Here is a 23,738-nt window from a genome sequence, read left to right on the forward strand (position 1 = left end):
AACCAGAAATAATCCTTTAATGTGTTTTTAGCTACTGTTCCAGTTCCTTCAGCTTCTTAACTTAACTCACCTACTTCTTAACTTATATTTTAATTAGGGGATTTTTTCTAACCTAGATAATTTTGCCTGAAATGAGTAACAGCACAAGCAGACCTAAGCTAATCTAAAGAAACAGAAACCAGTTTTCCTGGCTCAGCTGAAGTGAGCTTTTCAAAAGAAAAGGTACATCCAAGGCCAGCTCTGACAACCTCCTTCATTGCTTACTGGTTTCCCATTACTCCAATTTATTAATTTACTTATTTTACTAAACTGCTAGAACTTGAAGACACTTAATCTGTCACATCCAAGTCTTACAAAACTTTTCCAATGCATTTACCACGAGCTTATCACTAGCCAAGATGCAGAAGCTACTTCATGTTTACATCCTCTTTCACCTTTATACTGTTGAAGAACTGTAAAATAGTTTTGCTTGAAGCAAAACAAAACTAGCAAAGGACACAGGAGAGGTTGGGAGCAGGGAGGAAGGCACACAGCAAACTCCCACATGCTACACAAAATGCAGCTGATCTATTATGACAGAAATGCCTGTAAAATTTTCTTTATGTTTTGTTGATATTAAAACCAATTTTTTTTTTTTTTAACAAAGTCCTTTCAATGTCAAGTATCACTGTGAGAGGTCATTCTTCTCTCAGAGCACCATCTCCAGAGGGCAGAGTCCCATTGACAAGTGTTAAGTACACACAAGGACAATTCAGCTATTGCTATATAGATCTCACCAGAGCAAGAGCTATGACAAAGAAGGGGAACAAGAAAAAGTTCTTCTCAAACTACACATACACACACTGTAATTGCTAAAACCTGTTTTTCTTAATTCTGTTACTTAATTGTAACTTCCAGGTCATGGACCTCAGTAATTTACCTAAAACAGAAAAGGAGTTAGAAAGCAGATCTGGAAATAGAATTTGGACAGCCTGGATCTAGCCACACCCCCATATTTTCTTCTTTCTATGCACCATAGTTATGAAGTTTCAAACACCAGCTTTAGAATGATCTCTGATTTTCAGCACCTTCCAGCAAGAAGGCTGTCCCATTAGGGTAACTGTTCATTAATACTATTGAGGACTCTTAACAAGCAATATTAATTTAAAATGTCAACTAAGGAAGCAATTAAACAAAATGCTTAAACATTAAAGAATATTGTTCTGCTGAATATTTAAAAACATTGGTGAACTGAAAGCATACAGTCAGCCAGTGATTCCATTAAGAATAAAAAAGCATTCATGAATGCATTAATTCCTGTGCTTAATTAATTCCTTAGATGCCAGAATTCTGTGGTACTAGCCAAACTGAGACAGAAACTCACAGGTTTGATTTTTTTTGCCAGAATCAAAAAGAGTACTTAGCAAAACTGTCATTTGGTAAAGTTTGTCTTCAGAAAAGAATAGATTTTCAGAGGTAATAAATGTCACTCCAACTTGAATATGCAACACCTAAGAAAAGTGGACACATAATAATGGACTAATTAACACAGTGTTACAGACTTGATGTCTAGACAAGATAAGACATTTCAAGAATCCCTGCCACCCTTGCTCATGAAGGAAGAACAAAGAGATAGCCTCTCCTGCAACACTGATGCTGAATAGCTCCAATTATGAATTTAACACCAGGGACATATTTGTCATCACTTCCGAAAAAAAACCCACACTTCAGCACATTACATGCTAAAAGCATAAGCTAATCCTTAGCTACATAAAACCAGAAACTAAACAACTGCAAAGCATTACCTTAATGCATAATGCATGCTATTAAATGCAAAGATATTTACAAAGTGCATGAAATGGTTACATTAGTAAACTATAGACATTCATTGATCCTGACATGCAGATGCAAAATTCACTTCTATGTTGTTTTCAAGTAACCAGACCAATCTTTTAAGCATCTGTTTAATGGGGTTCTACCTCACCACAATCAGACAAATGCTCAGACATTTAACACCTTATTTCAAAATTGCAAAAGCAAAGAAAAAGGGAAATGCATGTTCAAAGATCTAAAGAAACACCTAACTTGAAAAAAACCCCAACCAAATAATCAAAAAACATCCCAACCCAGAAAGCTAATTATCTCCATATTCTAGTAAAATAAACAAACAAACAAAAAAAAAAAAACCAAAAAAAAAAAACCAAAACAACTCTCCAAAGCTTTTTTATTATAGACAGAACATTAAGAAACATATCATGGGATATATTAAAATATGAGACACATACTAATGCTGCAGAATTTCCACTCCATGCAGAAGCACAGAGATTGAAAACACACTGCATCTGGATTGAAGGGAACAGTTCCCATAGTACCTACCATGCAAAACCACCAGAAAAAACCCTGTTCTTCCAACCATGAAGTGTGAGAGCCAGAGGATTCTAGGAAACCAACCCTTCCCTGAGAGCAGCAGAGCCCACTCCCAGTGGAGCAGGTCTCAAAAGCAGGGGACCACACCAAGGAGCTGGGATTCTGCAGGTCGAGAATGCAGACAGAAAGCTGTCAAGTGAGCACAAACCGTGTCCTTGGATTCTTCCTTGGACACAAACCATGCTCTGGAATGGGATGGTAGCTGAGCTCAGGTCACTGGAAGAGGCTGCCCAGGGAAACAGTGGAGTCTCCTTCACTGCCAATAGGCAGGGCTCAGTTTGAAAGAGCCCTGAATGACCTGATCTAAGGCCCTGTTTCAAGGAGATTGGCTCAGGTAAGTCCTGTGCAAACCAGGTGTTTCCACAATAATGTCACTATGCCTGTTGTTTCAAAGATGAGAACAGGAGGTGCAGTCCCAGTTCAGAAATGTTTTCAAGCATCTGAGCATCTGCAACCATATCCTTCCTTTCCAAGCAATATTGGCACATCTCAAATTAAATATATGCTTCAAAGTTTTTCTAGTTTGGGAGTGACACAGATAATTCTTGGCTCTGTTTAAATAGTGCCTGGATTTTTCCAAGCTTTATCCGTGAGCAGAACTTCTAGCTTCCTCTCTTTGTGTCAGCTTCAGTTAATATTTGCAAAGCAACTGCAGTCCTAAAAGACAGTCACTATATAGCAAACAGCAGCTAGCCCCTGGTTTGACACATTTTGCCCTGTTATCATCAGCAACAAAGAACTTAGTTTTTCTTGAAACGGCATGATTTTACATGAATGTTCCCAGGAAGTCCCCCATCAAATAAATAATACACAGCTATTTTCTTGATGAGCCAGGGTGATCACTTACAATCATGCTTCATTTAAAATTCTGAAACTGGCAACTGTGTTATTGTAGCTTAGAGAAAAGGCAGAGGCAACCTTACAAAAGAGTGATATGAGTGATACACAAGATACTGAGATGGACTAATTTAAAACAGAACACCTGTATGAATATTTCATTCAATTGCTCAAGGGATAATTTTGCTTGTTTTTCTTAAGAGAAAAAACAGACTGTATCACAAGCTGCCACCACCCTCCTGCCCAGGGCATCAGACTGCCTGTTTCTCTGCTGCACAGCAATGGATTTGCTCATTGCAACACCATGCATGTTCTGTCAGCACAGTTTTTTGCCTCTGGGCTTTCCTGAAATAGTACCATCCTATCAAGTAAAAGTACATATTTGGAAATTTTTCCTCCTTTTCCAGACAAATGGATATGGAGAGGGCAAAGCAAAGAAGGCTTTTTCAGGAGTCTGGAACAGCCAAGAAATACCTGGCTATCAGGTTGAGAAGAAATGTGAATCAAAAAAGCAAACACCATTAGATCTGGTGCTCTGAGAGAAAGAAAAATTTAGGAGATAGAAGAGCTTCAATGGATCAAGCTTCACTTCCTCAAAGATTTGCTGGGCCCTCACCAATTCTTTAACACATACCCAGTGGCACATGCCCTGTCTGACTTCATTTTGTTACTTATTTTAAATACACTAATAGCTGTCCAGTGGATACTGAAAAACAACCCCTTGAGAATCATGCTTTGCAGAAGGATTAGAACTTCACCATTCTTGCAGCATTCTTTGCAATAAGCATGTTATTTTAGTAATCCTCCCATAAAATTACATTCCAGAAATATTACATTGAACAGTTGAATGAAATTCAACTGAAAAGAAGTCCATAGAACCAAACAATTTTTCTGCTAGTACTTGAGTCAAGACAAATAATCAGAAATAAATTATGAAAAAACTTTCTTATAAATGTACAAGTTTACAGTTCACTTTATAGATTTAAATGTTAAGCTAAACTTACTTTTACTTTTAGATGCTGAGAACTCAAGTAAACAGAATAGTGTATATTGTAGGAATCTTCCTATATAGGAGGAAGATTCACAATATTTTATTGTGATGACTCATTATGATATTCATGATAATTATGAAAATCATCAGGTCTATCACAACAATTTTTTAAAAATCCAGAAAATTCAATTGCTGATCCAGAAGTTAATTTTAAATATTTATGTGAAAAATATATAGATAATTTTCCAGTCTTAATTTTTAATGACTAAATAAATATCTTGTCTAATTCTTAACAAATTCATAGTATCTGGTTTATAAGAAAATAATCACCTTGTTCAGTTCAGTAAAATACTTCCAGCATCATTCTAGAATCTTATTTAAATTTTGCAGAATCTGGCACTTCAATATTCAAATCAGCAACAGGAGAAACTGGTTGTGCGAAATCCAAATCTAAGTCAATCCTCAGGCTTTTCTGAGCTAAAAAGTATTCAAATTTTATAGAATCTTATCTAGATTTCCCCAGAATTAAGTGCAAACTCCAACCAAACAGTTGCATTAGATCATATGGAAAACAGTATTTGGGTCTTATGACCAAATTTTAATCTGTTTTTACTATAACTCTCTCCTTAGGGCCTAGGGAAATTTAACCAGCTGGAGGCTAACTCATCACAACAGCTATTCTTTAAAAATCTGTTTCTAACCTGTATTTTTTTTTCAGTTTGTAATTTTTAAAAAGCCCCAAGTTTATGCATTTGGTCCTAGCTCTTGTGTTCCATTTATAAACCAACTGCATCATGGCTCTCAGAGTTACAGCACACTGGGAAACTCCATCCCAGCCAGACCCTGCACACATGGAAAGCTGTTCCCACCAGGAACATGATCATGTAAAGTCAATATTAACAGAAAAAACAAAACAAAACAAAAGCAATTCAGTAGAAAACTGGTTTTCAAGTGTCAGTAAAAAGCCCAGGAAATGGCCTCACAGGCAACTGAACAAAGGCCACTAGAATTAAGAGGCAGTCATGATCTTAGCTTGCAAAACAGAAGTTGTTGCATGTAAGTTGCAGAAAACTACCATTAATTTCCATGTGCAGATAAATGTCATGGTTCTTCAGAATTAAACAGTTGGAAATGTTACCACATCATCTTGAAAAATCAAATTACATTCATATTACACTCCAAGGAGGAGGAAAAAATAAATCAAGGTAATTTTAGCAGAGCAAACCATTACTGTATTAGTGACAAAAATGCCAAGAAGACTCACCTGTTCAATCTCCTTTGTCTTAGCTGCAATTGCTTTTGCACGACTAAGAAGGTGGCTGTCCTCGTATAACTCTGCACTATCTGTCAGATTTACTTCTGTTTCCTCTGTTTGCTCAATGTATAATGGAGCTGAAGATCCAGCCTTTAAAAAAAACAAACAATAAATTCAGTTTCCAGAGAAAAATAAAAACTGCAGTGTGAGGAAAAAAAAACAAAACCCCAAACACAGTCATAAGATATAAGAGTTTGCTCATCAAGACTACTAGTGAAATATTATTGCTACAATTCTAACAGATAAATATATATTTTAAACACATAGAAAATGTGACATGATAAAAATCCTCTGTGACATAGCCTTAACTGTGTCACATAACCTCTACCTGCCCATCTACTGAGAAGAAATTTGTGTATGTGGTATTTATAACACCAGAAAGCAAGAAAAATCCACAATAAAAATGTGATTAGTCTTCTGGGAAAGATAAAAGTAACAAAATAAAAATGCTGTCAGGGAGAACTCTTGAAGCATTCAGGACCACAGGTCTGTTATTAAAGGAACTGCAATAACTATTGTACAGCAAAAGCAAATGTGTGAAGATTTCTAGTAACATAAAAAATCAAACTGGCAAACTTCCTTCTAAAACAGAAATTAAGACAGTATTCCTACTCCAAAGAAAACAGATGCCAACTCCAAAGATTTAATATAGAAAATGTAGTAATTTTGTTTTACAGCATTATTTAAATCGACCATTATGGAACAATCTATATTTTTTTTTTAAATAGGATTTGAAATTTGAAGATGAAAACTAGCTTCTCTAATTCAAAAACAGAGGTGAACAATCTTAAGACATAACTAATATGAAAGAGAAAAGCATTAGACAGAAGAAGGAAGTAAAAAAGCTTAAGCAGTCCTGTGAACATATGCTCAAACCTTAGCAGCAACACAAACCATTAAGACTGAATTCAAATCTTGCTCTCCTAGTAAAGAACAAAATGCCTGAGAGTGAGTGAAGGCTACTAAAATGCTCAGTGCAACACAAGTTCAACTATTAAGTACTATGTAAGAAAAACATGAAAAAGTTAAGAATTCTTGCAATTCATATGTGACAGCCTACTAACCAAGGTGAGAAGTCCTTTCTTTCTAAGACTCAGGATGACATGCCTCACCTCCTTCATCAGCATTTATACAGCCCACTTTCTTAGTCAATAAATCATCTGAGACTGTACCATAATCAACATAATCAAATCTAACTGTATCTAACAATTTTTGTATCTAACTGTATCTTCCTGACCTCTACTGAGGAGCTTCATGCATTCACCCATTACATCAATTGGCAGGAGTTGAAAGTTTAGATACATATGGATTCAGTGAATTTATTTCTCTAACCTAGCCCTTTTATTCTACATGCGGAAATGTGATGCTTCCCAAGACATATTGATTTTCCCTAAAATTATTTACAAACAAATTTTAAAAAAAACCAAAACCCATTAATTGGAAAGGTTAAAGCATGACTTTGTAAAGTAGATACTATTTTGCTTTTTTTAAGAATGCCTCTAAAGCTGAAACAAAGTAGAAGAGAAAATTATCACAGAATTAAAACAAATTATTTTTAGATTATATAATACTTGGGTTGTTCAAATGACAAATACATTTTCCACTAACATAACAGAACCCAAAAAAGACATCCTACTCAAGAGCAGTATAACAAATGAATGAGAAGGGCTAGAATCTTATTTCAATATAGCCAGTAGTAGAAGACATGGAGGGGTGAAAATGAAAGGAAATAAACTGGCAAATAATTAACAATGCTTAATAATGAAATAAGGATTCTGGGGAAAATAAAAAATATGCCCACTGCAGTAACAAGGTAAGCTTTATTTTTAATAAAATGGAGGACTGCTTTCTGAAAAATGATACATGACATGGTAGGTTGGCACGGCTTGAAGCAGAACTCAACAAACAAGAGTTTCTCTCCTTAAGTCTTATATTTCACATGTATACTCATGTTTTGAGTCCCAAGTTCTCTCCTAATTTTAAGGAGTTCAGTAGGCATACAGACTTACATTACTAAAAGAGCTCCTTGGAGAATGCTTGGGAGAGCTGAAACTTTATTGTGCCAGATGTAGCTCAATAACAATTCAAATTACATTAACAAAACTGTGGCTACATACCACGGTACTGTGGCTTTGTGTATTTTTTCAACATAAATAAATTGCAAGGGTTTTGTCTCCCTCTTGCTCCCTTTCAACAAATATTTAACAGCATAGGCAGAAAAATTCAGGATTAAGTTACAAAATGTGCCTTTATGAAGAGCACAGAAAAAGAAAAGTCTATTGTTGTAACACTTTGAAATAAGTGGATTAATAATCCTATCTTACATCATATTCTGTTATTTCAGGTAAATTGTTTTCTTCAGCCTTCTCTGCCTTTTCAGCTGCCCACTTGCTTGCAGCTTCTGCAAGTTCCTTTTCTGACAGTCTGTTGCTCTTCTCCAAGGCCTGTACAAAAACATTATAGTCAAGGTTCAACATGAAATACAAATACATATGGCAAAAATCTTAAAAATTAAAATAAACAGTAAATCTGATCCTTTTAATATTTTAAAATAGGAAATAAAAAGGTTTCTTTTAAATTCACCTTTTCAAATAGAAATTCTCACATAAACAATGTTTAAAAATTCTCTCTAATGTTTAAGAGTTCTCTCTAAGAACATTAATTGGCTTTTATTATCAGAGAAGCAAACAGACAATGACAAATATCAGTTTAGGAATAGCTAGTTTTATAAATCTTGTTACCCCTATACAGATATTTTACTTAAATCAACTGTATTTATAGAACTATCCAAAGAATCACTATCACTCTAGCATAAAAATTGCAACACAAAGGTGGGTGTCTGAAAAAGAGATACAAAAATTCTACTGCCTGAAAAAGTCCTTAATTTCTACCCAATGCCTGTTCCATCTTAGCAGACAGGTAGACAAAAAAAAGCAAACAAAAAAAAAAAAACCAAAAAAAACCCAAGTGAAAGAAACCAACACTCCACCCTTTACCATTACTTCATTCTAAGTTACATAAATGGCCAGTATCAAAACTCCTTTGTCTTCACATCTTCTGTGCATACCTCAAGCAAAGTACTATCCAAATACCTCTCTACTGTAGTATGGTATATATATACAATTCATAGAAGCCTTCTAGGATTCTGTGTCATAAAGATACCACCTTTGTCTGAATCCAGAAAAAAAGTGCAACACAATGTTCCAATAGGAATCCCTACATGTTTTCTATAACTACAAATTACAGAATTACAACCAGTGAAGTCAGGAGGTGACAAAATTCAATATGCAGGGATATGAAGAGGGCTCTTAAAAGAAAGGAGCAACATAATTCATAGACAATCTCACATGACCTGCTATATTTCCACAAGCCAGAAAAGAAATTAACTAATATCTATTGGAATACAGGAAAATAAATCTGTTTAATTTAATCTCAGTTAACTTAATTCTAGAGGTTAATATTGATAAATACATTATTAAATCTGGGTGACTTTTATGGAATAAAGGAATGGTATTTGCACAGGTACACTTTAGCTGAAGAGACAGAACAGGAACACATTTCCCAGTTGAAAATAGCACTAGCTATTTGGGCTGAAAACTTGCAAGAAACAACCAACCTAATAGATCTCATGAAAAAACTGAACAGCTGCCCCCCTTCCCCCTCAAAAAAAGAAGTCTCTTTTTTTTTGTGTTTTTTAATCTCATCAATAGCATAGAAAAGCAAAAGCCTGTCACTTTGCTCAGCAGCTGTCCCTGTCTCACACATCTGCCTTTTGCTCTATGTTGGATATAGCCTCCAAGGCTTACAGTCCATACACCTAATAAAGGAAAACACAGAAGATTTCATGCCATAGTCAAACAGGTGGGTAAGATCAGGTAAAATCAACATTATTAATTCACATGCATGAATACAACACTATTAATTCACACGAATTAATATGCAAAAAATGATTATAGATAAAAATACCTTTTAAGATTTGCAAATAGATACTACAGTGAATAGAGGTATTGCTATGGAAACCTACACCTTTGTACAAATTTCAAAGCTAAATTATAACTTAGAGTATTGAAAATCATCTCCTCTAATAACTAATATATAGCATATAACTAATTTCTCAAGCCTTGATAAACTGTAAGATTCTGGCTCTGGATATGTTCGTGTTTGGCCAAGATTACTTCTGTCACTACTTGTGAGTCACTTAGCTGCTCAGAGCACTTCCAGCCAAGAGGCTGATTCCCAAAGGCTCCACTGACACAGGGCAGTTACATTATAAGCATATTTGGGGACTCAAGAGAAAAATCAATAAACAGTCATGGAAGTATTTCCATTTCTGCAGCTGATGCAGACCCAATAAATATTTATGATGTCTAGGGAAATGACTTCCATCAGACAAAGTTTCATTTTGTGTAGCCTTTATCAAGTGGATAGCCAGTGCCAGCAGATATTTGCAAACTGATGGCAAAAAAACCAATACAACATAGATCAGACCTGACTGAAGAAAGCAGAACACTTACAGAATACACAGTTCAAGCTCACACTACATATTAACACAAGGGCAAGAGATTTTGCAATGCCTCCTTGTTCTCAAAGGTGCATATTAAATAAGGATTTGATATTAAGCTGCAGTGTGCTAAGTCTATAAACAAAATAAGTGAACTAATTATAAAGTATATTTTATGATCCAAATCAGTATAAGTTGTCTATAATAGCTTTTATCTTTTTTCCTATTTACATCACTGACAATACATCACTTGCCTCCCCCCTAATGGAGAATGGCAATCAGCTGGCACAGTAAAAGATGTATAAGAGATAAGTACTTAGAATGACAGAGCACAAACAAAGCCTGTTTTTTTCCCCATTGAATAACATGGCAGCTGTGTATATGTCAAAATGAGTGGTAACACTGACATACTCATGACACAGAATTCTAAGACCAAGTCCTATTCCTATTGTAAAGAATAAGAAATGATATCATAAAGAATACACACTTTAACAGGTGCATGCAATATCTCCTTCCAACTGAGGAAAAAAATCCAGCAATGAGCAATCTAAAACCATGGTGTCAAGTACTCAAAAAGAAAATTCACCTTTGATGAAGGTACTGCTGTGGACCCTGAAGGTGATGCATCTCTTGATGTTTTCAGTGACTGCACTGCCCTCTCTTTACCTAAAATTAAGAAAAAAAATAATTACTGAGAAATTAAGGATATATATTGCAAATATACTTATTGGCTTAGAAAAATTGCAGTGAAATTTTCTCATGTCAGACATGAACCTTATCACCCTCAACAATTACCTGACAGGAGGTTATATCAAGATGGGAGTTGGAGTCTTCTCCCAGGCAACTACTGACAAGAGAAAATGGCCTCGAGCCGTGCCAGGGAAGTCCCAGGCTGGACATCAGGAAAAATCTTTTCACTGAAGGAGTGGCTCAGCTTTGGAATGACTGCTCAGGGAAGTGGTGGAGCCACTGTCCCTGGAGGTGTGAAAAAAATGAGGGGACATGGCATTTAGTGCCACGGTCTAGTTGACAGGGTGGTGTTTGGTCAAAGGTTGGACTTGATCTTGGAGGTCTTCTCCAACCTTAATGATTCTATTATATAAAACCTACCTACATATTCCATCATCTGATAAATACTGGTCCTGCTTTTTTCTCTTCCCAAGGAGAGAAAAGATACAACTGGGTCATTTCATGCATTTAAGGAAGCCCACTGTCCTTTTTTCCATCATTAACTGAAAAGGTGTATTAATACAATAATTCATAACTCATAGAGTTAAGAAAATTGGGATAGAAATTATTTTTGTAGAACTTGATTGCTCATTATGGCTTTAAATGTGGATTAAATTTAATGAGTATAGCCAACAAAATACAGAACATCTCCCTTGTTACCACTAAGTAACAGAAGTTTTGCTCCTGTGATGTTTCAGCCCCATACACAAGCCACCTCCTTTTAAATTCATGGACTACTCTAACTCTGCCTCCCACATGCCTCTTTTGTCAGACTGGATTCTTTAAAGATTATCTCAGTTGAATGGATTATATGCTTACACTAAACAGATGAAATTATTTGACATAAATGGCAAAAATTATTCAAAGTTAAGCAAAGTGAAAAAGCACTATTTAATTAGAAGATATTATTAGGCCATTTTTTCAGAATTCTTGTGGCTATTTTGAGCCCCAAAGCCCTACCTGTAAAATTAAACATGACACTCTCCAAGCACCAGCATCTGCCTTCTTGCATGTCCTCAGCACACCACTCTCCTGACCCCTTACTGCCTTGGCTCATGAAGGAATGCCATCCTGCTCCTCTCTGTGCTCTCCCACCACAGACAAATGCCTGCCCCTCCCATTAGCCCTTTCTTTCCCTTTACCAAGCTTATTCATGTCCCTGCAGTTTACTTTGTTTAAATTCTGTATTTACCCTAAAGTATGAAGGGCTGTAGAGCATGGGATATTCCTTCTTCAGTGGAAGTCATGTGGCCAAACCAATTCAGGCAGCATGATTTTAAACAGCATTAAAATATTTCAGAAAGATTATGAATTCCACATGAAATAGTATATATTTTGAATGTTGTAAATCCATTTAAATCTACTGCTGACACATATGAGATGCCTCACTTTATGCTCCTTTTAAATATGTAATACATAAACTTACCTAAGGCAAAATACATTCAAAAATTATTCTAAAACTATTATTTAAACCATTTAGACCTTGCAAATAGGTATTTTAATTCAGTCATCTAAAGGGACATTTTAGTAGCCCTCCTTTCCAGGGAAAGGAATAAAGAAATAGTCTAGTGTACAACTTTGCTGGTTTCTTAAAACTTATCTAAAGGTGATTGGTAAAGTATTTCACCATGCAAACAGGAGAAAATATCAAAAAACCATAGAGTAGATGCAAGCTTCCCTCTTGACCAGCATCTTTTCTGGTTTGTGAATGTATCTCCTTCTACATCACTATCTCCACTATTGTCTGAGTACTTCTAACAATACAGCATAAACATATATGATTAAAGTCAGCTCAAAATTTAATAAAAATTATGAAACATTCCAAAATTTTGTATGGTTTCTCACATTGTTTTCCTGCCCCTAGTAATTACAATCTTCTAGAAAATTAATTAACTACCTTATTTTTTTCTTCCTCTCCTACACTAAGAAGAATTTATGTTCACTACATATTGCTACAAAATGTTAAAAGCACTGTAATGCCCAAATAGAAAGACCATCTCTACTCTGCAAGGAGTGAAATTATTCCTCAATATTTAAGCAATGTTAACTAAACTACAAAGATCTTTTTGGACAAAAAGCACTACATAATGGTTCATAATGTCACTCTCAAAACACAATGTTCCTTCTTAGTGAGTAAAAAAAATTCTAATTCATTTTTAAAAAGCTGCCAAAATGAACAGTAGGTTCACATAGTTCACTAGAAAGCATTTGCAGAAATGGAAATCAAATTGGATTAATTTACATAAGCTGTACAGAGTGGCTAAGATTGTAGTATACTAAAAAAAGCAATTTCATTTAAATAATTTAAATATGAAACCTCAAATATTTTCAAAACAGATGATTCATTAGACTTCTGGGAAACATTAAGAGTCAAGCTTTTAAAAGAACAGACTAAGCTGAGACACGCTTCACATTTTTTTGAGGAGAGAAATATCTGAGAGGTTTTGATATTGAAACGTAATTGCTAAAAAACAGTAAGATTCAAAAGCCCAGTAAAATTTGGAGAAAATTAAACAAGTAGAAGTATGTACTTTCATTTCTCCACTTTTTACATTCCTGTTTTATTCTGGTTGCAGGAAGAAAGTCTTCATCTGCTGTAGGTGAAGCAAACTTTCTTGTCAGGGAATCCATAATGAAATAACAGGAGCTGATGCTAAAAAGAATATAAAATACTAGTTTCAGCTGTGCAGCTGAAACTCCTACAGACAGTCTAGACCTGATACCAAAATAACACCTACCATCTCCCACATGAAATACATGAGGGAACAGAGAGTACAATGAAACAACCAGAGCAGACAGCACAATGTCAGCTTTTCCCATTTCAGAAAGAGCTCGTAAGGAAGAAAGGCTTATACAGCGAGTTGCAGTTTCACCTCACTAACCAGTTCCCATCATTAATCCAGCATTACCTTGCTGAGAAGAAATATTTCTTTTATGTAAAGATGACATACTTCTGCTATGGTGGAAAGGATAGGCTTTGCTTCTTTCAGGAGAGTAGCTCCTGCTGCTGACACTAGAGCCGGATCTGCTGTGCGGAGAATCCCTTCGGCTCCCTGGCGATTCCCTGAAGAAAGGAGAGTCCCTCTTGTGAGGGGATCGATCTCGCACATGATGAGAAGAATAGAAGTTTTTTCTCCTGTAGCCATCTCTGACATCCCTTGGAAGACAACAGAAAAATACAAGCAATTTGGTTATCCTTTCAATGCTTATGGAACAGCACATATACATAAACAGTGGCAACGGTTCATGCTTGGTAAACACAAACAGGTTAACTGTCATCTGCAGAACACATCCAAAATCTTCAGTGTTTTTAAGAGTACTAGGCAAGGAATGAAAAACAAATAAAAAAAGTTTAAAAAAAAACAACTTATTTTTTTCAGATTTCTTCGAGGTACACCATTGCTAGATTGAAGTTGATGAAAGTTGATGATGCTCATTTCAGTGAGGAAATGAGAACTCTCACAATGTTTTTCAGATTCAGTACACTTACTCTGGAAATTAAGCCTTAATTTACAATAGCCAAAAATGCATATGCAAATATTGCTTACACTATTTGGCACTTTTAAGCTATGTTCTTTTATTTTCAAGGGACTGTATTCCTCATTTGATTTTACATACCTTGCTATACAAAATATCACTGAGAGACTTCAGCTTATATCAAGCAAAGACAAAAAGAAAGCTGCAGAATATCTATTCTCTCACCTATGAATTCACCCAAGGTCAACCCTTGAATGAAAATATGAAGACTTATATCTCCTAAATATGTTTCTCACAACACACAATATTAATTTTGATCTTTAATGTAAAATGTCACAAGCCCAACTGATTTGAAAACCATCATTTAATAAGCACCAGAACTTTCTCCTAAATTTAAATATTGTTACTCCAGACTACAGCACCAAGGTGTTGGTTATTTGTAAATCATATAATGTACATATAACTGCAAAGGTGGAAAAAAGTCCCTAGTATCATTTTGAACTTGTCCTAAAGAATCTCAGAGCTAAAAGACAATTGAATCTAGACTTGTCACTTCTGCCTTGGTCAGAAGATGCATTAGTATGAGTTGCAAGTACTTCTCAGCTTCTCCATTGAAACATCCAAGATTTGACAGCATTTCTAGTAAATCAGAATGCATCTTCTCTGCTATTTCACATCAGAGTCCAGTATTTTAAATAGGGGAATGTCTCACAAAAATCTCATTTAGCATGAGGGTAGTCCCATTTAGCACAGTGTAGCTATAGCTAATTTTATGTCGGTGGAGAAGATAAGATGCACAATTCCTACAGCATGGCACAGGCCCATATTTGTAACAGATAACAAAAGATTTCCATGTGCCAAAGGTGTCTTGGACTACAGAAGGTTCACAGGTAGCACCACAGAACAAAAACCTTGTGACACTTATGTGTTTTACACAGTGCAGGTTTATTTTTTGCATGGAAAGCACATCTTCATTATATGTATGAATTTTCATGTAGCAACAGACATGAAGTATAAGTTCAGGCCTGAAGAACACTAGATTAACTCAGCACTGAACTACTTTTTCTAGCTAAGTGGGGGGTGACTTATTTATTAAAGAACATATTGATCAAATATTTATCAAGAATGAGTTAGGCACAGCCCACTTTCTCTTCCATTTCCTTCTTAATCTCTCTTTAAATAATGTTATTTATTTTTAAAGCACAAGCTTTCTGGCAGACCAGTACACCACCTTTATGTGTAAAACACACTTTTACAACCATGTTATTAAACCCTCATATACAGAGCAGTTTATTATGGTAATGTTTACAGAGCCCCAGCTATTGCACATGCATAATAAATCCTCTAATATCTACCTAAGATATTTTTTTAAATATAATTGAAATGCACTTTTAAACAGGAAAACATTTGAAAGCCACATTCTGCAATAATATTATGCACCCTAAATTAGAATCTCACTTTCAATTTTTGAATTTTTATTTTATCATTCGGTGTTAATTCTTAACTGGACCATATCTCATGCAGAACATTCAAGCCATTAACTATATTAAATCTGTTTGGGACAGCACAGCAACAGAACACCACTTCTGATGTTTTCCATTAATGTAACACACTGATTAGAACAAAGTAAGTATTGTTTTACAGTTATTTTTTCCCTGAAATACTTAAGCTAACATACACCTGCAATTTGGTAATGAAGGCCCCAATTCAGCAAAGCAGTTAAGCACATGCTTCAGATTCCAACACATACTCAAAAGGTTTATTGAGCACGGACAATATTTAGTAGAGCTGCAAAACAGACTTTAAAATAGAGCTACTGCCCTTAACAACAAATAGATAATTATTCCGTTTTATACAGCATCTCTCAAATCTTTGTATTTTGTGTTTATAATTCACACTTAATCCTGAAAGCACAATTTTGTTCTCTCAGCAGTGCTGCAACAGGAAACAGTACCAGTGCTAACCTCGATGAAACTTGACCATTAACTTCTCCCAAAAGCTGACAGTCTTGGAGCAGCTTCTGAAACATTACAGCAATAGCCATACTGTGAAATACCATTCACCAAGGGCAGCTGGGGGACGAGCTCCAGCCTGACAGTTACTGCAATTCACCATCAGTTTCCTCAAGGACAAAGCACAGCTACAGAACAGATGAAGGTATGACTTCCTGCACAGCAGAAAGCCAGGGGAATACCACACTGGGGAGATTCTCAGTTGCCTACAGATCACAAATAACACAATGGTATAGCTCAAGCTCTGTGAAACAAAGATTAACACAAACCAGTGCAGTCAGGTTTATCTCTTAAGAGTACTTAAAATTAAATCACCTCCTGGATGTGAAATGTCCAGGAATAGAGTTACTTGGGTACATGAAGCACATCACAGGCAATAAAGGAAAAAGCTTTACTGTAAGAGGACTTAGATCACTCTCATGGAATTTGTGCTACAGCACAACAGCCTACAATACTTCATGCTCACTATTCTCTGGGACTTCTATACCACATCACACTCAACTTTTCAACTAGAACATTAATGCACATTATGGTCCAGCCATAGTGAACATAACTCATTTTTGACACTGAGCTGAAGACTGGCAACAAAAGAGCATATTGCTATGGAACAGAAACAGAAGGGTCTTCCAGGTGAGTGCTGTCTATAACCTAGATAAAAAAGTCAGAGATGTTTTCCTGATCCTTTTCATCTCAGAAAGATTACTGCTATTGCCAAAGGGATTAAATACTCCGTTTAACAGGCTTGTGTTTAATTACTAACCTTGTCTAGAAATAACTCACACTTTTATAAATAAATTGAAGAAGCTATGAATAGCTTCTGCAACACCAAACTTCAGTGCAAAGAGATAAAACAGCCAAGATCTGAATTGAATCCTTAGCTGAATATACTTTTTCTGTCTCATAACGCAGATGCAAGGCGGGGGAGGAAAAGTTCAACTAAAATTCCTTTTGCCTGCCTTTTCAGGACATTGCAAGAGCTACCAATATAAACCAGATGATGTAGAAATATTTAATAAAATACACCACGCCCCCAGCCTCTAAAAGAAGAGGCACAAACACCTCCACTTTTAACATCTTCAAAGTAAACGTAGGTGGTGCAAGATTCCAGCCACCCCTCTCCTAGAACTCATTCCATTTCTTTCCAAAGTACAAAACACACAGTTGTGCAACAAACCAACAACTTACTAAGGTTCTGCTTTGGAGATTTGCTATAATCTCTTGTTATTGCCCAAATATCCCTATGCAGGTTTATCCTAAGCTAAAATAACACAGTTAATTACACCATCATAGATAGAAGAAATTGCATCTGGTTCCAATGGCTTTCATTTGAACATTTGAAATGTTGACATGATTTCTTATTGACAACTGGTTTTCAACATCTTATGACTAAGCAAGTCACTGGAGCACTTGTGATATCTGCATTTTGCTCTACATTAAATCAACATAATTAGGACCAGCCAGCATAATCTTATTAACAGCTTTTTGCATGAAGGCAAGAGGAAACAGGCATTATGAAACACCATTTCAAGCAGAAAAGGATACCCAAAAATACCAAATTTACAAAAAATTGTGAAAATATATAAATGTTTCATGATTTTTATGCTGCATGCAGTTCTTCTGAAGTTATCATAAGCAAACTGATGCCATCTGTCCTCCTCACACAGTATGAAAGCTACTCAACTCCTCTCTCCCTGCCAGCACCTCAGGATGTCACGAGAGGTCAGAGAATAAAAAACAAGACAATCTGAATATTACAGCAACATTAGAGAGAAATGCTTCTATGACCTTTAATTGAATAGTAAAGCTGTGCACTTCAATGGCACTGGAAATCTCACTACATTGCTCTTTCTCATTAGTACCTCCTCCTTTTCACTGCCATTGATAAGGTACCATCAGACTTGCTGCAAGATAAGCCTACATAATAGAAGTATATTTAAACTAAAACTCTCTATTATCTGACAGGGAAAAATTATGGACAATCACAGGTAAGGACAGAGAAACAAAGTAACAAACTGTCCAGAAAAACACAGATTTAAGTACCAAAGAATTAAGAGCAAGCAGCTTTAAAAAACTCTTCACAGGATAAAGACAAAATATACTATTTAGAAAAATTAAGATCAAATTCGACAAAATAACTGCATTCAAATACATGTGATCTTGGTTTTTCTTCTTGTTAAAAACAAGAGCTTAGTAAGACCCTCCTATTTCTCTAAAATAGAAAACAATACATAGGTCTTAAGTTCCAGAGAGAATATTTGCTTAAAGTGATGGACCAAATTAGTTTCTGCAAACAACTACACCATTTAGATTTGCACTCTGAGCAGTTCAGACAACTTGCTCAGGGAATAAACCTCTCCCATTTTATGACTCTACACAGTAGCAGCTAAATCATTTGCTAAACAGACTTAACTCAAAATGGAAACAACTGAAATCTTCAATCTCAATATAAGCTTAACAATTAGAAAAAAGCTGGAAAACAGAATATGGTACTTTACATACCATTTTTTTTCCCCTAATATCCCAAAAGACCAGAGAAACTGGTCATCATTTTAGCTTCTAAACAAAATTCCAATGAACAGAGTTTCCTAAGTAGGTGCTTGCACTTTTACTGTTGCCCTGCTTCAGGCAGAGACCAGCAACAGGAAGGAGCTGTAAAACATTTCCCTGAGGTACCAAAGCACATTGGTACCCCTCAAAAGTGTCTTTCCTTTGAGGGCTTTGAATTTACTTTGTCTTTTACTTCACACTTACTACACACCAAACAATTTAATGCAGACAACCACTTGTCTTATATACACACTAAGCCCCAGAAATAAATATTTTTTTGCACTTTTAGGGATAAAAGTGAATTTTATGTTCAGCAAGCTACTACTCTTTCCCCAAAAGCTATCTTTAAAATCCTTCTATAGAAGAACTCAGAAACCATGAAATAGCTGCTGGAAGAGCACTTAAGTTTTTCATCAGTGTGCTGCAGAATGCCATTAGTTCATTGACAAAAGAATGCAACAAGTAGTGCTAAAATATGCTGATTTAATCAACTCTTGGAGCTGACTTTCTAACACTATCAATAAAAAGCTGCAAAAGGAAAGAGCAAGTTGTGGAACAGGTTAGCAGTAATACCTTATGTCTGTAATGCTGACAGACAATACCCTTACTAAATTTACTTTTTTTCTATTTCCAAACCCCCTAATGAGACCTATAAATCAGAAAAACACTCATTTTTTCCCTCACAGAGAGAAATGCTTCACAGATCTTTATGTTTTTATTCCTAAATTAAAGTGAGATTTGAAGCAATTAGGTCAAATAGGTTTCACTCACTTATATGTCTTAAAGCATTTTAATAGTGGCATGGACTTCTGCATAGCAATTTTCAGTAAAGTTAGCACACTACTACCTCTGCTGCTGGATTTTTTAATATAAAAGACATTATACACATATGAAGAACAAATCCATTGCACATAATTTTTCTCTATGTGATCTCATTTCTTCCTGTCAGGTATATAGTTTGTTCAAAATCAGAAAATTAAGAGAGACATTTCCTCTTATCAATTTTTCAGCTATGTAGCTTTATCTTTTTTATTTTCCAATTTGTTTTTTCCCTTCACTTTCATTACAATTTACAGTCTCTATGAATATCTCATGAATATCTCTTGCATCTTTTTGTAGGCCATTTCTTAGATATTATAAATATCACTTGTTTGAACATATTTAACACATGGGCAAGCTATGCTGCTTGGGTAAATTCCTTATTAAAAATCCTTTTGTAACTCTTGTATGCCTTCAGTTATTTCAGTGATTTAATAACAGTTAACTTTGGAGCTCCATGACAGCTCATACTGATTGAAACTGGTGCTGCTGCAATCCTGAACTCTGCAACCTTCCTTGGATCCATATTTTGATTCTGTGCCTAAGCTGGCATTGATATTTTCTCTCAGACAACAAAACTGGCAGACAAATATTTAATTCATTGTGGTGGGTTAGCACACAAAACCAACTATATAAAATGTACAAACACCTGAAACAGAACTAGGAAGAGGGGAAGGACTCCAGTGGCACCTGCTTAGATAGTTAAAACTGCTGTGGAAATATACTTTTACTGTAGAAAATCAGTCTCTTTACTGCATTCATTACTTTTAATTAATTATGATAAATAAAACACGTCCCTTGACAGAATTCTAGAGCAGTTGAAGTTAGAATCAATAAGCCTCAAAGAAGTAATACTCCTATTTTTTTTCCCTAAAAATAATAGACATACATATCTAGCAACACTGACTGGCTGTGAGTAATAAACATAAATTCAAAGATAAATTCTAAAGCAGAATGCTGTTTAACAGACACAAGTTTTAGTAAGTATTAATAAATTAACAGTAGCTGAAAAGAGGTTTTAAAGAAGGTATTCCATTGTTTTATATTTCAGTCTCCACTGTTAATACAATCTTTCACCTTACTTAGGTAATCCTTGTATTAAATGCTTCAAAAACTGCTTTTAATAAGATAAAAATTGAAGAATGCATACTGAGTCTAGTAACTCATCCAACTTGAATTAGTTTGCCCATCTACTCTACTCTGATGAGATCCCACCTGGTACACTGCACCCAGCTCCAAAGTCCTGGAAAGACATGGATGGACAGTTGGACCAGGTACAAAGGACAGCAACAAAAATTATCAAGTGGGATGGAACACACCTATGAGGAAAGGTCACAAGAGTGGTGCTCAGCCTGAAGAAGAAAAGGCTCTGCCAGAAAATGTTCTTGATGAGGATGCTGAAACACCAGAGCAGGTCACCCAGAGAGGTGGTAAATAACCCAAGGAAAACATTGAGGGTCAGGCTGGGGCTCTGAGCAATCTGGTCTACTTGAAGATGTCTCTGCTTACTGCAGGGGGTTGGCTAGATGACCTTAGAAGGCACCTTCCAGCTCAAACCATTCTATTATTCTTTAGGTCAACACATTAGAACATTTTTTCCATTTTATTTCCAAACTTCATAACCATGCTCTCAAGCATCCCTTTCAAAAATAATCAGGCATACTAGGCTAGATAAGATATGACTTAATTTAACACGTGTGCAACTGTTAAAAGTCAGACTTCAGAAGGGAAAGACATTCCCACAGCTGGCTGATCCAACCCTGTTGTTTGTAACAACATCAATATTCAGTTTCACTCAGACAAAAGCTTTTATTGTCAGCTCAAAAACAAGTTCTACAGAGCTTCATAGTTCTGTAATAGGAAAGAACCTTTAAGGTTATGCAAATATATATCATGAAGTAATGTCAAGACTAACACTGAGAATAATGTAAAAATAGCATCATCTTTTAAAAATAATACTAATAGCATGAGTTCATGGAATTGCTTTATTGATTAACTTTTCCTCAGACACAAGAGTAGATGGAAATGGCATATTTTCTCTTTGAAGCAAAATGCTTAACAAAAGGATTCCTAAACTATCATAACACTAAACCTTTTCCTCTCCTGTCCTGTATCCTAATATTCCCACCCTCTCTCAATGGAAATTGAAACTAAAATGTCTAGTATACTCAAAATATAACAAACAAGTCCTTGGAACCTAATCTAGGTGATGAAGAAGAATTTACTTTCCCAAGGAAAATTATGTCAAAGTCTTCTGTGACAGTAAACCTCAACATGAGAAAGCCATGACTACATTCATCAGTCCAATTCACTGGCTTTCACTGAGATCATTTAGTTAGATGCCATCCTAACAGAAGTTGTCTGGACTCGAAGGGAGACTCCCTTCTCTTTCCCTGTCTCACTGTCTTTCAGTAGCTAGCTGCTTTTCAACAAAGCAATTAGGAAACTTTTTTGAATAATCAAGTGTTACCCACAGGAGTTTGCCTCATTATTTCCCAACCCAGCACTAACCTGCTAGTTTGATACCTTCTATAGTGCTAGCTATAAGTCTGGACCAAGCGAGCTCACTTTTCAACGACTTCCTTTAAGAGATATTTTAATCAAGATCTTATAGTGCAAAGGTACATAATCTTATCTTGAGGCACGTTACCCTATCACAGATTGCAAACAGAGGAGCTCCTTACAGTTTATTAGCATTATGTAAACAACATTTATTAGAAGGAAATCAAAAATTTCCCAAGATGTGACCTAGTCTTAAACAATGAATCAATGTTATTACAAAATTTAACTGTGTTTGCACAGACTACTGAATTTTTCCTTATAGGTGTATCATAACACATCAACACCTGTAGTAAACAGTTCTCACGCAATAGCCCCGTGTTAAAAAATATAATGATGACATCAATTTTATAAGATAATTTAAAACCATACAAAAACTACAGTGGGAAACAGCTGTACACACATAAAGCCACAAATCCTTAAATGTAACAGCTTTGGATCAAAAGTAAGTCAAATAAACATTACAGCAGTTGAGAATTGACATGATGAGAACTTCTGGAGTTTTTATCAAATTTGGTGTGTTTGTTTTGTCAAATAAAGTAATTTTTTTTCAAAGAAATACAAGTCAATTTACTACCTGGCCATTCCCTCTTCAACAACAATTTTTAAGAATTTTTAAAAATGTTCTCTGCAAAGTTTATAAATAACTTTTTCTTTTCTCAATGCCTCAGAGTCACAGCAGAGAAGCTGTATTTAAGTGTAAATTAGACATTCAGAAGGACCAAAGTATAAGAAATACTATACACACAGAATCAGACTGAAATACCTATTGTAATTATGCATTCCAAAACAAGCCCACCCAATTTTCTCTTAGGGCTTTTAGAGACATTAAACCCAAGATTTAGAAATGTTCCACATTTCATGTAACAGGCCAGCTCTATTGTATGAGGCTGTTTATTTACAAGCTCAGCAGGGAAAAAAAAAAAAAAATTAGGTACAAGGAAGTCCTGCTAATTTGACAGTTTAAACTCCTTCCTTTCATCCTGAGATGGAAACTGCATAATCAATTAGAATTCTGCAAGACCCTCTAAAAGGAACAAAACTGTGAGTAAGCCATTTCTGAGAGCAAACTTGTTTTTTAGCATTGGATAGATAAATTTTGCAAAGAAAATAAAACAGCCTTTACTAAACATCACAGTCAATTGTTATGCAAAGAAAAATATTTAAATAATCATCTCTCAGCAACTAAAACTAGCTGCTACTAAAAGCACCATTCACCTTACAATTTAGGCACACAATTAGCTAAAACATGTAAAAATACTCCAGTTGAAAATAAGAGCAATTTCTTTCTTCTCCCAATACTTTTTCATTATAGGATGGAGGCAAAAAAATTTTACAGTTGAAACTCTGTCTACTAATCTTTTCTTTTGCTGCCATTCTCAAGTGACAAACATTTCAGAAGTGCAAAAACAGCATTTTTGCTTTGAATGAGGTTTCCAGGATCATTCTAGATATACGCACACAGGGCCCAGAAATTCAGTTTGACATAAAATTCCTTGTAAGAAAACAGGCAGTGTTCACATAGATAGCTGGGTTCCAAGTTAA

General features: G+C 35.4%; 2 protein-coding genes across 3 annotated transcripts in view; one reads left to right on the top strand and one right to left on the bottom strand.

Annotated features, from left to right (window-relative positions):
• GXYLT1 (glucoside xylosyltransferase 1) overlaps positions 1–23,738 on the top strand; it is a 237,383-nt gene that overhangs the window by 90,676 nt on the left and 122,969 nt on the right. The gene's annotated exons all lie outside the window — the stretch shown is intronic.
• Positions 1–23,738, bottom strand: part of PPHLN1 (periphilin 1) — a 58,904-nt gene that overhangs the window by 21,126 nt on the left and 14,040 nt on the right. For both annotated transcript variants that reach the window (XM_079304702.1, XM_079304701.1), the window contains exons 6-9: positions 13,689–13,936; positions 10,637–10,716; positions 7,874–7,993; positions 5,499–5,639 (exon numbers count right to left, since the gene is read on the bottom strand). In XM_079304702.1, coding sequence (XP_079160828.1) covers positions 5,499–5,639; positions 7,874–7,993; positions 10,637–10,716; positions 13,689–13,936 — 589 coding nt within the window. The remainder of the gene's footprint in view (positions 1–5,498; positions 5,640–7,873; positions 7,994–10,636; positions 10,717–13,688; positions 13,937–23,738) is intronic.

This window comes from Erithacus rubecula (assembly GCF_903797595.1).
Source record: "Erithacus rubecula genome assembly, chromosome: 4".
Lineage (NCBI taxonomy): Eukaryota > Metazoa > Chordata > Aves > Passeriformes > Muscicapidae > Erithacus > Erithacus rubecula.